Source organism: Mercurialis annua, linkage group LG2, assembly GCF_937616625.2.
Source record: "Mercurialis annua linkage group LG2, ddMerAnnu1.2, whole genome shotgun sequence".
In the NCBI taxonomy this organism is placed as follows: Eukaryota; Viridiplantae; Streptophyta; class Magnoliopsida; order Malpighiales; family Euphorbiaceae; genus Mercurialis; species Mercurialis annua.
In genome coordinates, this window is record NC_065571.1 from 49,660,323 (window position 1) to 49,681,572 (window position 21,250).

At 33.2% G+C, this 21,250-nt stretch overlaps 4 protein-coding genes across 9 annotated transcripts; 2 read left to right on the plus strand and 2 right to left on the minus strand.

Moving 5' to 3' along the window:
- The first annotated feature begins 511 nt into the window (after positions 1-511).
- LOC126669176 (probable protein phosphatase 2C 60) lies at positions 512-4,894 on the plus strand. 4 transcript variants are annotated; one of them, XM_050362565.2, is made up of 11 exons: positions 512-660; positions 1,446-1,568; positions 2,009-2,072; positions 2,179-2,287; positions 2,668-2,824; positions 2,939-3,064; positions 3,332-3,455; positions 3,699-3,775; positions 3,988-4,040; positions 4,160-4,214; positions 4,425-4,894. In XM_050362565.2, exons 2-11 carry the CDS (start codon positions 1,452-1,454, stop codon positions 4,629-4,631), a joined length of 1,089 nt encoding a protein of 362 aa, XP_050218522.1. In that variant the 5' UTR covers positions 512-660; positions 1,446-1,451; the 3' UTR covers positions 4,632-4,894. The 4 variants fall into 4 exon arrangements, with proteins under 4 accessions (XP_050218522.1, XP_050218524.1, XP_050218523.1 ...); XM_050362567.2 differs by lacking the exon at positions 512-660 and adding an exon at positions 725-964; XM_050362566.2 differs by lacking the exon at positions 512-660 and adding an exon at positions 726-905.
- Positions 4,895-11,160: 6,266 nt separating this feature from the next.
- On the minus strand, positions 11,161-12,702 carry LOC126667106 (uncharacterized). Its single transcript, XM_050360076.2, has 3 exons — positions 11,958-12,702; positions 11,783-11,853; positions 11,161-11,486 (listed from the first exon to the last, which is right to left on the minus strand). The coding sequence occupies exons 1-3, from the start codon at positions 12,069-12,071 to the stop codon at positions 11,249-11,251; spliced, it is 423 nt and encodes a 140-aa protein (XP_050216033.1). The 5' UTR covers positions 12,072-12,702; the 3' UTR covers positions 11,161-11,248.
- Positions 12,703-13,181: 479 nt separating this feature from the next.
- LOC126670199 (pentatricopeptide repeat-containing protein At4g31850, chloroplastic) lies at positions 13,182-17,946 on the minus strand. Of its 2 annotated transcripts, XM_050363870.1 has the most exons (3): positions 17,749-17,946; positions 14,205-17,556; positions 13,182-13,679 (listed from the first exon to the last, which is right to left on the minus strand). In XM_050363870.1, exons 1-2 carry the CDS (start codon positions 17,757-17,759, stop codon positions 14,247-14,249), a joined length of 3,321 nt encoding a protein of 1,106 aa, XP_050219827.1. In that variant the 5' UTR covers positions 17,760-17,946; the 3' UTR covers positions 13,182-13,679; positions 14,205-14,246. The 2 variants fall into 2 exon arrangements, with proteins under 2 accessions (XP_050219827.1, XP_050219826.1); XM_050363869.1 differs by having other exon boundaries at positions 14,205-17,946.
- Positions 17,947-18,922: 976 nt separating this feature from the next.
- LOC126670202 (uncharacterized) lies at positions 18,923-21,144 on the plus strand. Of its 2 annotated transcripts, XR_007638683.2 has the most exons (7): positions 18,923-19,330; positions 19,421-19,476; positions 19,764-19,818; positions 19,992-20,072; positions 20,147-20,391; positions 20,535-20,643; positions 20,728-21,144. XR_007638683.2 is itself a non-coding variant. In XM_050363873.2 (6 exons), exons 1-5 carry the CDS (start codon positions 19,138-19,140, stop codon positions 20,374-20,376), a joined length of 615 nt encoding a protein of 204 aa, XP_050219830.1. In that variant the 5' UTR covers positions 18,926-19,137; the 3' UTR covers positions 20,377-20,391; positions 20,728-21,144. The 2 variants fall into 2 exon arrangements, 1 of the variants encoding a protein (XP_050219830.1); XM_050363873.2 differs by lacking the exon at positions 20,535-20,643 and having other exon boundaries at positions 18,926-19,330.
- The last annotated feature ends 106 nt before the right edge of the window (positions 21,145-21,250 follow it).

Sequence of the window (21,250 nt, forward strand, 5' to 3'; positions counted from 1 at the left end):
CTTAAAAGTTGAATGCGGGCTAAAAAATTATAATTCCACCGTTGGAAACGGCACATGAATAACGACACATGAATAACAACATAATAACCATATTACTAAATTAATGTTTAAAAACAGTTGAGGTACAATAACAGATTTAAAAGAGTGAATTTCAAAGCGCATGGGAGTTGAGTTGGTAAGGTGTTTTGAATGTGAAAAATTTAGAAATGTCATCTCATAATTGAGAACCTATTCAAAAGACCTCATAAATCTCTTCCAACAAAAAAAATTGTTTTTAAAAGAGTTTGGAAAAATAGAAGACAGTCCAAATGCAAATTCCTCAAATAATAGATTAGATTGGATTTAAATTCTAAAACTAAAAAAATGTATTAATGTGTTTGTTTAAATTAAGTAAATAAAAAGAGACATCCAATTTTAATGAGACATTTAATTAAATACCAAATCTACCTTAATAATCTTTCTCTAATTCTTTTGCTGACATACAAAAAAAGGAAAACTACTCAAAATGTCAAAGTAAAACCAAATCAGTCTAACCTTCAATTTATCAGCAAGCGACAATAGCAAGCAAGAAATTGTACAGAGAAAAAGTTAAAAACCAAAAATGAAAACTTTGTAAAAAACATGTCAATTAAGTCCTCCAACAATCACCAGAGTTGAAAAGTATCATTCTTCATCCACAAAGTTTCCATCTTTTTTATTATTTATTATTTTTAAATTCCCTTTATTACGTTTTTTAATGTGTGTCCTTTTCTGTTCTTATCTGATTCATCTGTTTCTATAATGGGTCTTCCTTAGTTTCTTAGTGGAAATCAAATTCAGTTCCAAGTTTTAATCTTTTTCAATTTTAGTGCTTCAATTCTGATCCTTAAACTTTTTTTCTAAGGGCCCAGTAACCAGTTGGGCAGGTAAAGTGATTGCTGAATTTTCTTTGTTGATCGGATAATTTGATTTCAAGTTGACTTTGGTATTGCTCTTATTGATTAATTTCTTACAAAGGTTTTTTCTTGGAAATTTGATGTTTTTAATTTTTGGGTTCAATTATTGTATTTGCTTTACTTGAGTTTGTTTGAACTGTTTATCTTTTGGATGCATATGTTGTTTTGTTTAAGTTTGTTGTCTGATCTCAATATTAAGTTATGTAAGAATTGCATTTCATCTTGTGTTTTTTGGTTTCTTATATTGACTTGAATCAATTGATGTTAGACTTAGATCTTGATTGATAGTTATTGTACAGTGTAACTATATGATCCTAAATTCTTTATGCATTTCTTATGTATATGATTGTGTCGATTATTTAGTTCGTCTTACGCACAAACACACGCACATATGTATAATCAAGAGCTATTAAGTGTTGTGGTAATATGTAGCTAGCTACTGAAGTTGTTGGATGGATTCTTTTTCGTTTGGTTTTTGATTTTTGTTTGTCATTTATTATGTGTTTTCAGATAGAGATGGGTATATACTTGAGCACTCCGAAAACAGATAAGTTTTCTGAGGATGGTGAGAATGATAAGCTCAGATTTGGTCTGTCATCCATGCAAGGTTGGCGGGCTACAATGGAAGATGCTGTGAGTAATTAATTCAACATATTGTCGATCTGTATGCAATTAACATTTAAGTCCAAGTCCTGGAAAATTTGGTGCTAAATTTTCATGTTGTGTAGCTTAGAATATGCATTTGATTCATTGTTATAGTGATGATACTATGTGGAATCTTTGTTATGATATAATATGAGGACTGTGATAAAGTTTCATATGCTGTTCTCATTTGTCCCTTTAAGTGAGATAGGAGAGGAATAAATCTTTCGATCGTCTTTGATATGTGTAGGGCTATGGCTCTTCATTTATAGTTCGTGTGTGTTCCTCTTGTGCATGCTGATTGTCTGATCTAGAGATAGTAATTGAAACTTTAGGAAATGTTAAATTACTTGAAGCATTTCAGTTCATTTTCTTCATTAACTAGATAATTATGTCAAGTTCATTGTTATTGTTTTTCTATTCTTGCTTAGCATGCTGCGCTCCCTGATCTGGATGCTACCACTTCATTCTTTGGTGTTTATGATGGCCATGGAGGTAAGAATTCAAAGGTTTAGGAATTTGTGTATGACATAAAATAGTGTGCTTTCACCTAGTAATTGTTCCATTTTAAGACTGCTAACGATGTTTTGGTGGCCTGTAGGTAAAGTAGTTGCAAAGTTCTGTGCTAAGTTTCTTCATCAGCAGGTTCTCAAGAGTGAAACATATTTAGCTGGAGATATTGGAACTTCTCTGCAGAAAGCTTTTTTCAGGTTGCTTTGCTTCATTAATTTAGTGAAGGATCCTCCTATTTACTCTCTTTTTTCTGAATTCTCCTCGTCTTTCTGTTTAAATGGGACATTAGGTCATGATTGTAAAAGGAAACTAGTTTTCTTTCTTGATATCGACAATATCATATAATCATAATATTTTTTTATAAAATTTTGATTATGTAATTTCTTTTGTACATGGTGTTAAATTCGTTAGCTTGGAAACTTTAACGATTTTCATCAATGTGGCATCATGTAGATTTTAGGATTTATATATCATTTGTTATCTCTGCTTATTCAAAATCTATTGAAGGTAGAAAGGATGGTGTAAGCCATTTAAAATAATGCATCGGAAATGCTCATAATCTCATTGTTTCTTTCAGAATGGATGAGATGATGCGTGGGCAAAGAGGATGGCGTGAATTGGCTGTTTTGGGTGACAAAATAAACAAGTTTACTGGTATGATAGAAGGGCTGATATGGTCTCCAAGGGGTAGTAGTGATAGTAATGATCAACCTGATGATTGGGCTTTCGAAGAGGTACTTGTATAAATTAAGTAATTAGCTTATTCTCGTGGTTGCAGAGCTTGTAACATTCTTTCAATCATAATTCATGGATTACTTACTGTCATTTTCTCTGATTTTGGTCAACAGGGCCCCCACTCTGATTTCCCTGGGCCAACTTCTGGGTGCACAGCTTGTGTTGCAATTATTAGGAACAGCCAACTCGTGGTATCGAATGCTGGAGATTCTAGATGTGTCATATCTAGAAAGGGTCAGGTATTTTTCTGTTTCCAGGAAACAATTTGGTCTTCTCGAGATTGCTTGAAAAAGATGGCACTCCTCCTGTGCAGTAGTTAGTAGCTTGGAACTCTTTCCATGCATGCCCAATTAGCTGTTCATCCAGTTGTAAGATGTGCAGCTGGCTGCAGTATACGTTAATGTGGACATAGATCCGGTTCCTATTCTTTCTTCTCTGGAATCCGTGAAGCTACATTTTCCAACAAATTTTATTCCATTGATTTTACTATGATTTCTTTCTTGTAGGCATATAATCTGTCTAGAGATCACAAACCTGATCTTGAAGCTGAGAGAGACAGGATTCTAAAGGCCGGTGGTTTCATACATGCAGGACGGGTGAACGGGAGTTTAAATCTTGCAAGGGCAATAGGTATTTAACTTTTCTTTATAATTTCTTAGCACACCGCTCATTTTCTTCATTGTTAGATTTTAAAGTTTTGGGTTTTAATGTCTTGCCCATACATTAGTGCCTGCTGATCTCTTAATTTCATGAGTAGGATTCTTCAATTGGTGTCTGGATTTCCTATGGAAATGGTTTCTAGTTTCTACCAATAAGCACAACTATGAGAACTTAAGCGTTAGCATCTTTTCATATTTTTTCTGTGCAATGCAGGTGACATGGAATTCAAGCAGAACAAATTTTTGCCTGCTGAAAAGCAAATTGTAACAGCCAATCCAGATATTAACACAGTACGGGCATTTTTTTATGCAATCTGCAATTAGATGGATCATGGATCTTGTGCATTATCCATTTCAATCTAGTGTTTTAGGATATGCATTTCTGGATGCACCTAAATATTTTCTATTTTTTCTTCGGTATCTGCTTGTTAAAATGCATGGAATTTTTTGTTGTTTATATATTATGTTTCACTCTTTAATTTCTTTTCTATTCCCTTAACTAGGTTGAGCTTTGTGACGATGATGAATTCATGGTGTTAGCATGTGATGGAATATGGTATGCATCTAATGCTATAATGTTAATCTCTGTATATTTTGCTGATGAACTTGAGCACCCAATTGAACTGAATGCTAAAACTTTCTTGAATAATTTAAGTTTACTTTTAATAATTTCAGGGACTGTTTGTCAAGCCAGCAGTTAGTAGATTTCATTCATGAGCAATTCAAGACAGTAAGTACATGTTGACATGTTCGGTTTTTACTGGTTCTATTTTCTCCATTTCCACTTTTAATTTGTTTTTCAACAAGTTTGAACTCGTAATCAACTTCCGGCAGATGTGTAATTAGCATAGTGTGTGTGGGTGTGGGAGCAATAATATTTGCTAACTAGTCTAAATCATCGATCCTGATAAATGATTGTTACTAAATTGGAAAAATATAGGAAAGCAAACTCTCCGTAGTATGTGAGAGAGTACTCGATAGGTGTTTGGCGCCGTCAACAGCTGGGGGCGAAGGTTGCGACAACATGACGATGATCTTGGTACAGTTCAAGAAACCTATCCAGCAGATCGCCTCCGCCGACCAACAATCCTCACAAGCTGAATCTGCCGCGGCTGAATCTAGACCACAAGAAAATGAATCAAATTAGCAAGCTGCTGTTTTCTGTTGATATATCGGATGCAATCGTGCAACCCTGACTGGAAGGATGCGAGTCTGTCGAGACTCGAGTTTGTAGATGGTTTAACGTTAAATATAAAGAAAATATTGTTCTATATATATTAGTGTGTGCTTTACGTTTGAAACAAATTATCCCATTATCCAACCATGTATAGCTTTTTGATAACAGTGTTTATCATGGCAATGATGATTACTTCATTTGGCATGATATCTTGGGAGAATGTTGCTTCATCATTTGTAATGTCTTATGCTTATTGTTTTCAAAGTTTTCTATAGATAAAAATAAAATAATTGCAGCTGTTTTTTTTATTAATAAAATTTAGTTTTTTTATGAACGGACTTGAATTTATTTAATAAATTAATTTTAGGGAAGATTAGGATAATACTCTATTTTTTAAAATAATTTGATTTCCTATCTCAATAAAGAAAAGATAGAGAAAATACCTCAAAAGTCTAATGCTTTTATTTTTTTACTCTAAAACATGTTTATATTATAATTATACCTACTTTCTATTAATTTTTTACTCTAAGTAACTCATGTAACAGTTGTCATATTTTTACATTTCCCTCTCTTTTTCTTTCTCTCCTCTTTCCTCTTCTTTTTCTTCTTCTTCTTCTTCCCCTGTGTTTTTTTTCTTCGTCAAATTTCTTCTTCTTCTTCTTTATTTCTTTTTTTCTTCTCCATTTTTCTTTCTTCGCCGTTCCTTCATCGATTCGCCGCCGTTTCTTCATTGCTTCACCGTCGCTACATTATTCATTCATAATTTATTTTTTCTTTAATTCATGGTGATTATTGCGATTTTTTAACATTCAAATATAAATAAATTACTCTTGAATTTTTTTCAATTTTAAATCTAAAAATCTGCATGAAAAAATGATATTATGATGAAAAAACGATTTTCTGCACAAAAAACTATTTTCTGCACAAAAAACGATTTTCTGCAAAAAAAACAGCATCTGATTATCATATGATTATCATAACACTGCAGAAAAAAAAATATAAAAAAAATCTCTGATTATCATATGAGTATCATCACTGTATTATCACGTTGTTATCATAACACTGCATTAAGAATGATTTTCTACAAAAAAATTGATTATCGTGTTGTTATCACTGTATTATCATCTCGTTATCATAATATAATCATATGATATCAAGATGATAATGTATTATTGTATCTAAATGATAATGTTATGACAACAACATAATAATAAAATTATGATAACAGTATGATAATATGATACCTATATGAAAAAAATTACATAAAAATTATGATAACGAGATGATAATGTGAAGAAAATAGTATGATAATGAAGTATAATAAGGTCATATTATCATACTATTATCATCACATTATCATCTCGCTATCATAATGTTTTGTAATTTTTTTTCATACAGGTATCATATTATCATAATATTATCTTTATATTATCATCTCATTATCATAATTTTTCTGTAATTTTTTTACATATAGGTATCATATTATCATACTATTATCATAACTTTATTATTTTATTATTATCTGGTTATCATACCGGTGTCATGAATCTTTTTGTTATTCTATTTTCAAGTACGTTATCATCTAGTTATCATAACCTTATCATAATTTATTATCATCTAATTATCATACTCCAGTGTTATGATAACGACATGATAATCAAACACTATTTTATCATACATTATCATAGATGTTATCTGTAATGCCCCAAAATATTTAAGTATTTAATTGGATCACGTGTCCAGTGTTGCATCGCCGGAGTAGCGATATCGGAAGGATTTCCGAGAAATTAAGATAAGTATAAAATTTTAGCAGGACGGTTTTGAAAAAGATTATTGCGAGGAATTTAATATTATATTCCAATTCTAAAGTTAGAATTGGAATTAGAAAAGAAAAAATGTTAAGAAAGTCGCAAAATAAAGTACAGGGACTAAAATGGTAATTTAACCATATAAGATCCGAAGGGATATTATTTTGCCAAAGCCCGCGAAATATTTTATAGTATATGTGGTAAAAGTTTCGGGTCAATCGGAGACCTTTTGAAATTTGGACGCGGATGCGTTTGGGTTAAATTGCAACTTTTGAGAAGTTTAAGGGCGAAAGTGTAAATTAGCCAATTAAGCCTCGAGAATAGAAATTAAAGGATTATTGACGGAAAATAATAATTTTGGGTTAGTATTATTTATTTGAATATAAATAATACATAAATAATTAAGTTAAAAGGATAATTTAACCATTGGGTTAAATTAGAAAGTTAAAAGGAGAATTGGTTTAAGTTAAAGAAATGAAGGATCAAAATAGACAATTAGCCAATTATGTATATATGAATTGGTAAGGAATCAGATGATTCCAGATGAAAGGGGAAGGAGCAGAAGGAAAATGGCGATCGATACGTTCCGCCGCCGTTTCGCCGTTTCTCGCTCAAATCGCGAGTTCTTTATATCGATTCGTTCAGAATTCGATTCTCTATCATCGCTAAGCTTCAAATCGAGGTAAGCTTGACGTTTTTATTATGAGAATTGATAAATAAGGGTTATTTCGTTTTAACGAATCAAACGAATCGTAATCGCGTTTCTATTGGCGTTTTTGATGAAATTTGAAGTGGTTATTAATGGAAATCATGTTAGAATCGACTTTGGACGTTTAAGCACGTCGGAAATGGCCCGGGGAATGAACCCCGGGGCTGCACATCGACAACCGTTTGCTGCACGAACGTGCAGTACATGTTCGTGTAGCATACTGCACGAACGTGCAGTACACGTTCGTGTAGCATACTGCACGAACGTGTAGCACACGTTCGTGTATGCAGTGTACGATCGTGCAGCGTACTGCACGAACGTGCAGCATACGATCGTGCAGCGTACTGCACGAACGTGCAGTACGCTGCTGCACGAACGTGCAGTCCTTCGCCGAGTGAGGATTCCTGATTTTGGCTTTCTGGGCCCTGACGCGACGCAGAAAATCGATTTCAAACAATTTCAAGTCGTGTAATCAATCGTGATTCGATTGAATATCAAAACGTAAACTAGGACGTTTAAAAGAGAAGTGTGATTAAGAGATTATCAAAGTTAAGAATCGTATTTGAAATACGATTATGTTAACCTAAGTTTATAACTTAGGGTTTTGATACTAAGTCAACGTTTATGAATTAAACGTACAGATTATTCGGATAAGTAACTGACTTATTGACGAGCTACTAGACGGACAAGCTACAATAACTAATGGATCAAACGATGCATGGGGCTCGTGTTCATGGGATCCTTATGATGTTATTATTTGGATAGCGGTCACGGTGAGTGGCAAATTTACTTTCATGTATTATATATATAAAGTTATTTTGTATAGATATACATATACTGTTTATACGCATCGCATGTTATATAATTGATTGAAAGGTTATATGCTTTCTTAATTTCTATATACGAGAACTAGTATACGATCCGAAGAAACTAGCTACCTATTGGGTGTCAATAGGCTGTGTGATCACCAGTATCGAGTCAGTCTAGTGTGTTTGCATTTGAGAAATGATGTGACACAGCTGGGAGCTGATGATGATTATGAAATTTACGATTGGGTATATGATTTTGATACGAGTGAGCACTCGGCTACGGTGTAGTCTGGAGTCCCCGTATCTAGTGGCTGGGCCACCAGCGAGTTGGACTCGCAATTGATATTTACGATTGGGTTGAATGATATATGATTATTCGAGAGATGTGTCGCATGCTAGGATATTAGTTTCGTACGGATCAAATACCTGTTTATATGTTTTATATTATTGTTTTCTTAAGATGCGATGTTATATTTTTATATTAATACTGTTAGTAACTTGCAAACTCACTCAGTATTTCCCAAAATACTGACCCCCTCACAGTGTTTCCTTTCAGGTGACCGGAGTCGGATCAGACAGACCATCCCCTTTGTGTCGGCAACCTTTTGGCTTACACGAAGTGCGAGTTTTTATAGAGCTGCAGTAGTCAGTAGGTGTCAGTATAAGATTTATGATTTAATTTCAAGCGGTATTTGGAAAGTAAACTCTGATATAATTTTATCAATAAGTTGTTTATAAAGATGACGTTTTATCCGTTTGAATTTTATACCAATTGGCTTGAGAGGAATTAGTTATGATTATGACTAGAAACAGGGCGGTGCTGGATATGAGATATCGCTCGGTAAGACCCTGGTTTCTAAGAATTGTGCTGCGAACATTTTCAGGAAAGGAATGCGATATTTTGATATTTGATTTATATTACTCAAGAAAGATTTCTGAAAACGTACTATATATAATAAGATGTTTTATTCGCGAAAAATTTATAATGGTTTTAGGCTTGCTACGGGTTCCGGAGCTACCACTCCCGTTCCCTAGCGCCGGTCGCGGCTCAATAATTTGGGTCGTGACATTATCATATATGTAACATAAATATTATCATCTCGTTATCATATGATAAAACATTATCATATGACGCTATTTCTGTAAAAAAAATTCTCATGTAAGTATCATATGATAATGTTATGATAACGATATATGATAATATTATGATAACGATATGATAATCAAACATTATTTTCTGCAAAAAAAAATTTCCTGCAATGTTATGATAATTACATGATAATATAGTGATACTCATATGATAATCAAAGGATGTTTTTCTATATAAAAATTATCTTTTCTGCAGTGCTATGATAATGTGATGATAATGCAGTAATACTCATATGATAATCAGATGCTGTTTTGTTTGCAGAAAATCGTTTTTTTCATCAGAAAATCGTTTTTCATGCAGATTTTTAGATCTAAAATTGAAAAAAAATCAAAGAGTAATTTATTTAGATCTGAAAGTTAACATAAATCGTATAAATCACCACGAATTAAGAAAAAAAATTCTAAAATCAAATATGAAACGAACGGAGAACGACAGTAGAATGATGGCGGAGCGACGGCGGACTGATGGCGGAGCGGCGAAGAAGAAGAGAATAAAAATGAAGAAGAAAAGAAGAAGAAAAGAAGAAAAAGAAGAAAAAGAAGAAGAAGAAGAAAAAAAAATGGCGGAAAAAAACAAACAGAGAAGAAGGAGAAGAAGAAGAAGAAAGAAAGAGAGAAAAAAAAAAGTGACAGTTGTCACTTAGAGTAAAAAAAATGGTTAGAGTAAAATAATAATAAAAGTTAGGTATAATTATAATATAAACATATGTTAGAGTAAAAAAATAAAAACAATAAAAAAGTGAGGTATTTTCTTTATCTTTTACTTGTGGAGATAGGAAATCAAATTATTTTTAAAAATAGAGTATTTATCCTAATTTTCTCTTAATTTTAATAGAGGTTAGTCCAAATCTGGCCCGAGCGTGAAAAGTTTTCTTATAAGGACCGGGTTTAATCAGGCTCTGAATTGAACTTATACCTATAATATAAAGGGACGATGACAAAAATACCTAAAATTTTAAAAATATTTACAAAAGTACCTGTAAACTTTTTTTATTTACAAAAATACGACTGATTTAAAATTAATTACAAAAGTACCAAAAAATGAAAATTAATTACAAAAGTACGATTTGTATAATGTCAGTATAATTATGGTATAATTTTGGAATATTAAAACTATAAATCAGATAATTTAAAAATAATATTTGGTTTATTATTGGTATAATTTCAGTATATTCTTGGTATATCGATTATAAATTTTTATATATATTTTCTAGTTGATAACATGTATATTTATTTTATATGTATTTTTCACTATAGTTGGTAATAAACTAAAGAATTTGTATATTGTTGGTATAATTTTAGTATATTGTTAGGTTAATATTTAGTATGCGATGTGGTGTAATGTTGATGTAATAATAAAATTTCAGTATATTTTGATGTGTACACTGTTGGTATACTGTTGGTATAATTTTGGTATATTATAAATTTATTTTTTAGTATACGATTTGATGTAATTTTGGTAAATTTTGATTTAATATTAATAAAATCTCAGTATATATAATGTTGGTATAATTTTGGTATAATGTTTATATAATGTTGATATAATGTTAGTTTATTAGTATACTGACATTATACCCACAGTATACACCGTATGTTTGATATTAGTTTTTATTTTTTTGTACTTTTGTAAATATTATTAATATTTTTGTAAATAAAAAAAGTGAACATGTAGTTTTGTAATTATTTTCATGTTTTTTGGTAAATGGTCTAATTTCCTCTAATATAAATGTTAAATTCGCTCAAGTCTTGCCCATGAACATGTACAATCCAAATTAATTGAAAAAATATATAAAATGTTCTAACATTTAATTGAATATGTTCATGAATAGTACATGAATTAGATCCAGACAAGAATTTTTCATCATTATCATCAATAAATTATATGGCCGGATCAATCAATTAGATCAAATTTTATACTTCAAGATAAAATAATTATACTTTTAGATCAAATAAATTTTAATTATTCTATCTTGATTTATATCTATTTGACCTGATTTAAATGATTTTATATATTTTTGAAACTATTTGACATTGTTCAAATTGAAAGTCAATAAGTCAATGTAATTTCTATTACATTATTTTGATAATCAATGATCCTGACTAACAAAAATTCTACTGTATCTGACTATCTATTAAAGCTGGCTGATCTTGCCAAGAGATTTTCTTCTTGTCAATTCTATTTTTCCCATTGATTAATCCAATTCTGGGTTTCTTAACTGGTCTTGGTGCCTTAACAGTATCTTCTTCCTCACTTTGAGCAGCATAAGCTTGTGCTGGCACAGCATCATCATCCACTTGAAGATTGTGAGACTCTCCATCAGTTAAACATCTGTACCTTTTTCTCAAAAACCTAAAAATTTCATAGAAAATCAATGAATTAGATATCATCTAACATTATACGTATTAAGAAGCGCAACTAGATAGAACGGACACGGAAAAACAAGATATTTGAATACGGACTCTGAAATAATATTATTCTAGTAACAATGAAGTTCTGTCTCTGAAACGCTAAGTTCCTGACACATTTTTGAAACCCTGAATTTCCGATAAGTTTTCGACACGCGTGGAAAACACTAATAAGTTTTCAACATGTCTCCGCAACTAGAAACATTGATTGAACGAAGTGTTGGAGAGCGAAATACGTACTGCACTTCGGCCATCAGAATCGCCCTCTTCTGCTGTGTTCTCCGCAACTTTCTCTTCATCGAAACAGATTCCTAAACAGAAACAATAAAATCCATCAATGAGCCAATTCAAACAAATCATAGCAATGCAATTCAAGAACCTAAAAACAAACAATTCAACAAAGCCAAAGACTAACCTTTAGCAATATAAAGTAATCGTCAGACAAGGTTTTGTATTTTCTAGCATCCGCATCAACAATTTGAGTTTGATCAGTTTTAACAGCTACCCTTTTCAAATTTCCCTTCAACATTTTATTGAAGATTGGTAAAATAAACCCTTTTCAATGCAGAATTGGTATGAACAAAAAAAAAAGTGTAAAATTTTAAATCCAAGATTGCATCTTTAAATAGGAAAATTAAATTTGTTGGGAATAAACAACAGAGATACCAAATCCTAATTGGAAACCCAATTGAATTCCAATAAGGAAATAAAAAAAGGAACGAACTTTAAGTTCCTCACGTTCTTTGAAGTTTCTTGGAAGGGCAAGAAACCAGAGAGGCCCATCAAGAATGAAAGAAAACAGAGCAGGGGCATTTATGGAAAGATGAATGATTTTGGATTTGGTTTGTGTTATGAAGGGAGAGATGTGGTTGGAGGATAATTGAGGACATATCTAAAAACCTATCTTACTCTGTCTGAAACAAAAAGACCAATCTTTTTTTTTTCTTTTCATATTTTTTGTGTTTGGTTTTTGTTTTTCACTATCTGCAGTTTTTTCTGTTCAGAATTTGGATGAGATGGGCCATTTTTATGTTTGAAAGAGAAACAGAAGGACAAAAGGTTTTGAGAGTTTGTTTTATTTATAGGTTTGGTGGAGAAAAATGGTGCAGAGGAGATAAACAAAATAGCTACTGTTTCTAGATGGCTTTTGCCTGTTTTCTTTGTGAGGGAATCTCGCATGGGCTTCTAAAAATAGTGGTGTCTGATATCTGTAATACTTGAGAGCTGGGCTAGTCGGAGTTACTCGAGATCGACCCGATAAAAATTTGAGACAAGCTCGAATTCTAGCTACTTGAGTATAAATTAAAGAGGTTCGTGAATCTGGCGAGTTTAAACGAGTCACTTACTCAAAGCGTATATGTCATCTTAATTGGTTGAATTTTATAATATAGCAAAAAAAAAAAATTAAATACATCAAATATGATAATCTTTTAATAATTATTAAACTCAAGTAGATCGAATGTGGTTCGAGTCTGAACTCGAGTTTAGAGTAGTTATAACCCAATTGAGCTTGAGTTCAAACTTGTAGTATAATATACTCGAGCTCAGCTTGGCATCACTCAAGTTCGACTCCGCTCATTTATGCTCTTAATTGAGTTTACTTTACAAATCCATACCTTACTGAAAAATTTACTCAATATTTAAATCCAAATTCTACAAAAAATGGGAATTACCATTGATAAGAAAAGGTTACCATTACAATAAAACTTGCTACAACAAAAATATCAAAATGTACACAACTCTTTTTCTTTTTCAATAGAAGATGAACACAAGTTTGATTGGTCATGTATGCTGATACAAATGTTCTATACAAGGTACAACAACTGGTATATCAGGAATGAAGGTACAAAACAATTTGTCATGTGTTGACTGACTAGGTCGAAAAACACTTGTGTACACATATAGTCGCTATGCTACACCAAAGAACATTACCGATGGAGCACGGGAGATGGCTAATTACAGTTCTCCTCCACACTACAATTTGGATGACTTGTGAGCATGGGTATTAATTAGTCTTGCTCTTTCTATACACGAAAAATGTCGGTGAACCGGTAGGCGCTTCAATTGTTTTCCGACATCAAATGGCCACATATGAAATGCCAGAACCATCCTGTACAACTGGAGTATATGATGATCCCTGTAAAAAAACAAAGTTTTCAACAATCTGAGTGAACTTATTACCATTAACTTCAAAAATTAAAATTGCATAAAATTCGTCAAATGGTTTAAGAACAAAGGGTCAACGCGCCCCCTGAACTTGTGACACGGGGTCATCTAACCCAAATTATACTTTTTTGAGCAGCTAACCCCAAAACTCTTCATTTTTGGGTCATAACCCGATAATTTATATTTTTATTTAAAAATATGAATTTAGGATAATTATATCGCAATAATTAGGGAAGTATTTAATTACATTTTTTGTATCTCTCACCTCCGATTTGTATTTTACGCATTTTAAAAATACAATTATAGGGTTATTTGACCCAAAAATGAAGAGTTTTGGGGGTTAGTTACTCAAAAAAGTATAAATTGGGTTATATGACGCCATGTCACAAGTTTAGGGGGCGCGTTGACCCTTTGTTCGATGGTTTAATTGGCACAAATTTAAACTAAGATTCACATATCCCAATCTTCAAAATGAGAGCTAAAATAGAAGCAATACCTGGCGTGCTTCGAGCAGAGGGTCGGGATACGACTATAATGTCTAGCCAGTCTGAGTATCCCAAAAGTGTCGGGATTGATTTGGAAGCTGAGCAAATGTACCCGTGTTCGGACTGCAACCTCCAATCATCATGTTTTTGTAAACAGTATAGGCAGAATCTGATTTTCCAGACCTGCTGTATCCACGGATAAGAGCATTGTAGGTGACAACATTAGGTTCAAGACCTTCAAATAATAGTTCTTCGTACATCTTTATGGATTGTTCTACCATTCCAACAGCACCAAGACCGAGTATTAACGAATTATAAGTGAAAAGATCAGGCTTGATCCCTCTACTTCGCATTTCATTAAAAAGAAAGAGAGCTTCTTCGATCCTGTGTGATCTTCCAAGGCAATCAACCATGAGGTTATAAGCAACTGAATCGAGATCTAGTCCAGTTTGCTTAAGTTCCTCAAAGTAAAGTAGAGCATCATCTACTCTCCTAGCCTCACCTAAACAACCGACAAGGCTAGTGTAAGACTTCAAATCTGGTCGGATTCCTTCTCTAACCATTCTTTTGAACAACTCACAAGCAGTACCCAGATCACCAGATTTCCCAAACCCATTTATAAGAATATTGTAAATAGCGCTGTTCGGCCTGCATCCATAGTCCGCCATTCCCTCAAACAACTCTTCTGCTTCCTCTACTCTACCTGACTTCAGCAGTCCATCCAAAAGGGGACCGTAAGTACATGGAGTGGGAGAGAAATCACCGCTTACAAGATGATAGAATAAATCCAAAGCCTTTTCCAATTTATTAGCTTTAACTAGATTCGCGATGATTATGTTGTGAGTTATGGTGTTGGGCTCGCATGAACTACTAAGCATTTGGTCATACAGTTGAAAAAGCTCACTGATCTTCCCAGACTTCCCATGAGCGTCAAGTAACAAATTGTAGGTGAAAACATCTGGAGTGCAACCAGCGTTCTTCATCTCAGTGAAATTATTCCAGGCCATTTCGTCATTGTCGATTTCAAGGAAACCCTCAATTAAAAAGTTGTAAGCTTCAAGTGTCGGCTTAACTTCCAGTTCCTTAGTAAACTTGGTAAACACAGTTTGAGCAACAAGGGCTTTTTTATGCTTGCACAAAAACTTCACAATAGGCATCAGTACCGAGTCATCCTTGCAAACCCTACTGCTTACCAATCTTTCACCAAATAAAATGGTTTCTTCCGTTCCTGCTTGAGTCAAAATTCCGCCCATCAGATCTTCCCAAAATTGCCTGCTTACGTAAATTCTAACGCGATGAACAAAGTCCTCAGCAATCTTGAAGGCTTCATCTATGAGCCCATTCTTTACAACACCAGGAAGGAGGGTGCATAGAGTCACACAATCAGGTGTAAGCATCTTCTTCATTTGATGGAAGATCCAGATTGCATCACTGATTCGATTTTCTTTAATTAACCCATGGATGATAGTGTTGAAAGTCAGAACGTCAGGTGTGCAATTCATTGTTGTCATATTGTAAAGCATCTTCAGTGACAAATCAACCCCATCATTCTTGCAAAGGCAATCTAGGATTGTGTTATAAGTTATTGTGTTTGGAGGACAGCCGTTACCCTTCATACTTTCAAATAACTCGATGGCTCTTTGAACTTGACCCTCTTTGCCTAATCCAGCTATTACTGTGTTGTAGGTCACAACTGTAGGGGCAAGCTTCATATCTTTCAATCTGCAAAACATTTGCCATGCTTCATCCACTCGGTCAGCCTTGTAAAGTGTGTTGATCAAGGAATTAATTACAATAATCTCAGGTTCACAATGACTTTCTGACATATCTGATAGTAACTTAATGGCTTCGTCCACTTGCCCTGCCTTGCTATAGCACTTCATCATCATGTTATACGTCACTGAATCTGGAGCGAGACCATTACATTTCAGACCGTTAAAAATTGCTTTTGCTTCTCTCAATTTACCCATTTCAGCAAGACTATACAAAGATGCATTGCAAGCAACAATATTTGGAACAATTCCTCTAGTTTTCATCTCCTCAAAGGTCTGGAGAGCTTTATCAGAATGACCAGACTTTCCATAGAAGTCAATGAAAAGGATGTAAGTATAAGCCGTAGGCACAACGCCAAGAGACTCCATCTTACTGAAAAGGTCAATTGCATCATCCAACCTATTAACCCTTAAAAGTCCACAAATCAATGTGTTGTAAGTATGAAGGTTAGGCAAAACCCCTTGCTTTCTCATGACGTCCAATAGATCAAATGCTTCACTGAAACTCTCAACTTTGCATAATGCATTGACAAGTATGGTATAAGTAACTACATCAGGGGCATAACCATCGGCTTCCATTTCACTCCAGAATTTTCTCACACTGTCCATGTCACCAGAATCACTGAACTTGTCCAACAGAGTAATATAGGTTATCCTATCAGGTTTATGACTACTAGCTTTCATCTTTATGAACAACTCGATGGCATTCTTAAGTTTTCCTGCGGTACAAAGAGCATCCAATAAAACTGTATAAGTAATGACATCAGGGCTGCAACCATCATCTTCCATCTTCTTTATAATCTGACATGCCTCATCAATTTTCCCCGCTCTCCCCAGAACTCTAATGCAAATGGTGTATGTATAGATATTTGGCTTCAATCCCAAAGTTTTCATCTCCTCCAACAAAGACATAACAGTTTCAGTATCCCTTCTCTTTCCTGTTGCTACCATGAGCGCAGAGTAAGTCTTAAGACTAGGCTTAAGACCTTCTGAGATCATTCTCCTATATACCTCCAAAGCCTCCCTACAGAACCCAGACTGAAGTAGCAAATAAATTAATCCATTATATGAATAAGCATTCAAACGAAAGCCAGCCTGCCTCATCTTTCCAAGAGCAGACGGTGTTTTCCTAAGACCGCCCCTAACGAAAAGCGCCTTAAATATAGTCATATAAGTGTTCGCATCCCTCTTAATGATTTTCATTTGCATAAAATTAAACACACCTACCATATCACCCACCATCTTATGAACCCTCAAAGTTTCAAGCATGTGATTACATGTTTCATTAGTGTGAACAACAAAGGGCAATTCAGCAACTGAATTAAAGTAAGAAAGAGCATCATTCGGATCCGAAATCGAGTTCAAAACAGCCATAACTTCCTTAGAGGACAAGGCATTCTTTGGCTTCCTAGTCACAACCACCAACTCAGCATTGTTTTTCACTGCAATCCCACATAAACCCACTCTCTTTTTCTTAGGTTTCATCCCAATTGAAACAGACCCACAAGCCAAAAATCTCAAATTTTTAACTTCCCTAACTTTTACCAGTCCAAAATTATGGTTTAAAGCAACAATGGTGCTATCTTGAACACTACCACAAAACATAGTTGAAGAGCAAATAATCAGCACAGCCATGGAATGACAATAAGAAACTAAAGAAGCAGCAAAATTAAAGAAACTCAAGAAATCAAAGAAAGGTTGGGTTATGCATGGCAGTTGCTTGTTGAATTGCCAATGAGAGGTGAAAGCTAAGATAACCAAAATAGATGGAACTTTCACTCACCGGAATGTCATTTATATCTCGTAGAGCAAGAGCATTAGGTGACGCTATTACTCTGATTCAAGAAAATAATGTGTTAGTGTCACTAATTTGTGTGATTTGAAGTTCAGAGGTTATCATTTGATATGGTAAAGACATGGCTGAAGGATGTCGTTACTGTGGTCCTGTATGTGTTCGTTGATCGTATGCGTCTGCATTTAGATATTCTTATTTTTGGAGATATTTCTGATAGAGTTATTGACTTGATTATTTAAAAAATATTTTTTATTTATAAATCGATTTTGTTTTAATTTTTGATTTGTAGCTTCATCTGTATCTATTTTTCAATTTAAAATTTTGTAGCATTAGAAATTTTAAAGTATTTATTTTATATTTGATAAATAGTTACCTTTAATATTTTAAAAATTATTAAAATTGACCCCATGTATCAAATAATTAAATCTTTTTTTCAAAATGAAAAAGATACAGCTTAAAAAATAAATGTAATTGAAATTAAAAATTTAATAATATAATAAACTTGATGAGTTTAAATATTTAAAATATATAAAAAAATTGTCGAAAAAGATAGATTTTTTTAAAATGATTAAGCTTTAAATATGATTTTGTCATAATTTTACAAAATTAATAGTTAAGATAAATAAAAAGTAAAAAAATAATAAATATCTGTACAATAAAATTGTGATTATATTAATATTCATTAAAATATAAACTATTAATTTTTCAGTAGACAATTAAGAGAATTCAAAAAATAAATTTATAGATTATCTTAAAATATTTAATACTAAAATACACTTAACAAAAAATCTAACTGAAAATTAATTTAGTTCGATTTACAAAATTTTAAGATTTTATATTATTTAAAAATAATAAAAAATAAAAAATTAATAAAATTTTCTACTTCTATTTTTAAATTATACTACTAAGCTGGTAATAATAATGACAAAACGCAGATTAACCGGTAAAGCGTTTTTTTGATTTAGGTGAAGTGACAGATTCAAATTTTATTCATTTATGCAACTGTTTAAAATTTGAGACCAAAATTCACCTTCCATAAAAGATTTAATAGTTAAAATAAAAATTAATTTAAATATAAAATATTTAAAAATACCATTTAAATAATTGAGCACCGTTCAGAAAACCTCGTGAATCGGCTATCCAAAAATATTAGGCACAGCACAGGTAATGTGAGCCACCAAATGAACAACATCAACCTTAAGATACTTCCATAAACCTCTCCGCATCCCTCAAAAGCCCTAGCTTTGTAGTCTCACTCCCACCAACACACCACCCTCAAAATTTCCGTCTCCTCCTTCCAATAACGCAAGCCAACATCATTTCTTCACATAAAGGTCGCATCTTTTTTACCCTTTAAAGTAACCCTACTGCAAAAAAATGGAGACCTCACATGTACCAGAAGCAGTTCTTGATTCTGCCAACACTACCTTAGCAAATCTTGAACTGCTTGAGATTCAATTGCTTCCTTTTCTGTCTCTGTCTGACCCTGAAATTCTTGCTGATGTGTCTCCTCTTGAACGTGCTCACTCTCTTTTTTTGTTTGCCAAGGCCACCACTTTGCTTTTTGCATGTAATACTTTTTTATTCCCTTTACTTTTTCAATTTTGTTTAATTTTAGATTAAGTTGTGATTAACATGGTCTAATTTTGTGGATTTTCAGTGAGGTTGAGATGTAATGGAATTGACCCTAATGAGCATCCTGTCAAAACTGAACTGGTATGCTCTCTTATCTACTATTACTTAACTTTAATTTTTACATCTGATAATTTGTGTTTGATGTAATGTTTAGCTTGATCTTTTAGGGTGTGTAGGTTTTGATGTTTAGTTTGATGTCTGTACTTATTTTTTAGATTATGAATAATGGTGTGGTTTTCAGTTTTCTTCACTTTGTTTAACCTTCAATTTGTTGCTTTATATCTGGTTGAGAAGCAGCTTAGGTTTTGCAGATAATATTTTGTAGTCTTACCCAAGATTCTCAATTGGGTTGTTTATTCTATCTGTAGGAAAGGTTGAACTTGTATCAAGACAAACTAGACCGGGCTTTGGATTTAAGTAAAGGTACTTCTTTTCTTTTAAAATTGGCTTAGTTTACAGTTTATCCGTATTATCCAGACAGAGATTATTTTCAAATAGTTTGGGAAGTGATTACATATCCTTAAAGTAAAATCTAAGTAAGGTGTTTGGTTCTTCGAGTATTTTTCTTATTAAATGCTATGAATTTGTTTTTGAAGCACCATTGCGGCCTTCTACAACATTGAACTTCCGAGCTGCTACCCGTTTCATTGAGCATTCCTTGCCTGATCTTACCCCTGGTATGTTGTTATTGTTATTTTTTTGCTATTTTTATGACTTTATTTTGTTTGATATTCTCTTTTTGCCCAAACAGAACAGAAGAAAAGTATGAGGGATATCAGTAAAGGCAACGATGCGAAGATGACATATTTGGAGAAGAGGGCTCAAAGGAAGAGAAAATTCCAGTCAGCTAGTACCGGTTCGGTACAAGCTGCTGCCTCAGAGTTTCTGCAGAAAGCAGCTCGTGAACTTCTCGGTGATAATACAAGTGGTTTTAAGGGTCCTATCGGCATGTTAGATGAAGACAACATGCACGTCGGCTGATGATTTAATGCATTGGTATATTTTATTTCCATTTTTGAATTTATCATTGGCTCATAAATGTTTCGGTTCTTTCATGTTCGTTCTATATTTGTTAACTCATTTAAACTGTTTAATAACCGAAAAATTCTCGTGATATTTGGATTTCTTTTCCTTATCAGGTATCAATATTGCGCCTTTAGTTTTACACTGTCTATGTTGATTTGTACATTAATAAATAGTTTCCGATTGATCTTGCTACGGGATTTTACTTGACAAATAAAAACTAAGGTGACGCTTTATTATTGGCTATAGCCCTCGGTCTGTCTTTAACCCCCTTTTTGACATCTTGCTTTTCATTTTATTTTTTCACAGGACTTCACAGACCAGAACTGCCTGTTTTCATCATTGGCCTTCTGCAATACACAGTCTTTATTTCTGTAGTACACAGTCTATATAGTTTCTACAGCCGATTACATTATGGCATGCTGGGATTTTGATGAGAGGTAGTTTATCAGTCCACTGTTAGACTCCTCGTGGACAGAGCGGAGCTCTTTCAGAAGCCTCTGTTATCCTCGGAAATTCCGGCTGTCCTTTTAGCTTTGGCTCTGGGCATAGAATAAGAAATCATATGAATGTGTAGTCTATGCTTATGTAATCTGTTATCAGGCTCTTCAAACTTCCACCAGTTCCTGGTAATCTGTGGATATTTTGTTTAGATGAATATAACAATCTTAATGACATTCTTATGTTATTGAATTAAATATGAAGCAGCAGTGACAGTGTTCTACATGTGCTTGTATTGGCAGCAACACTTGATGACTTGATGTCTAGTTTCTACAATAATCAACTTTCCCCAATAATTATTCTAAAAAAACTGTATGTTTTGAGCTGCTAC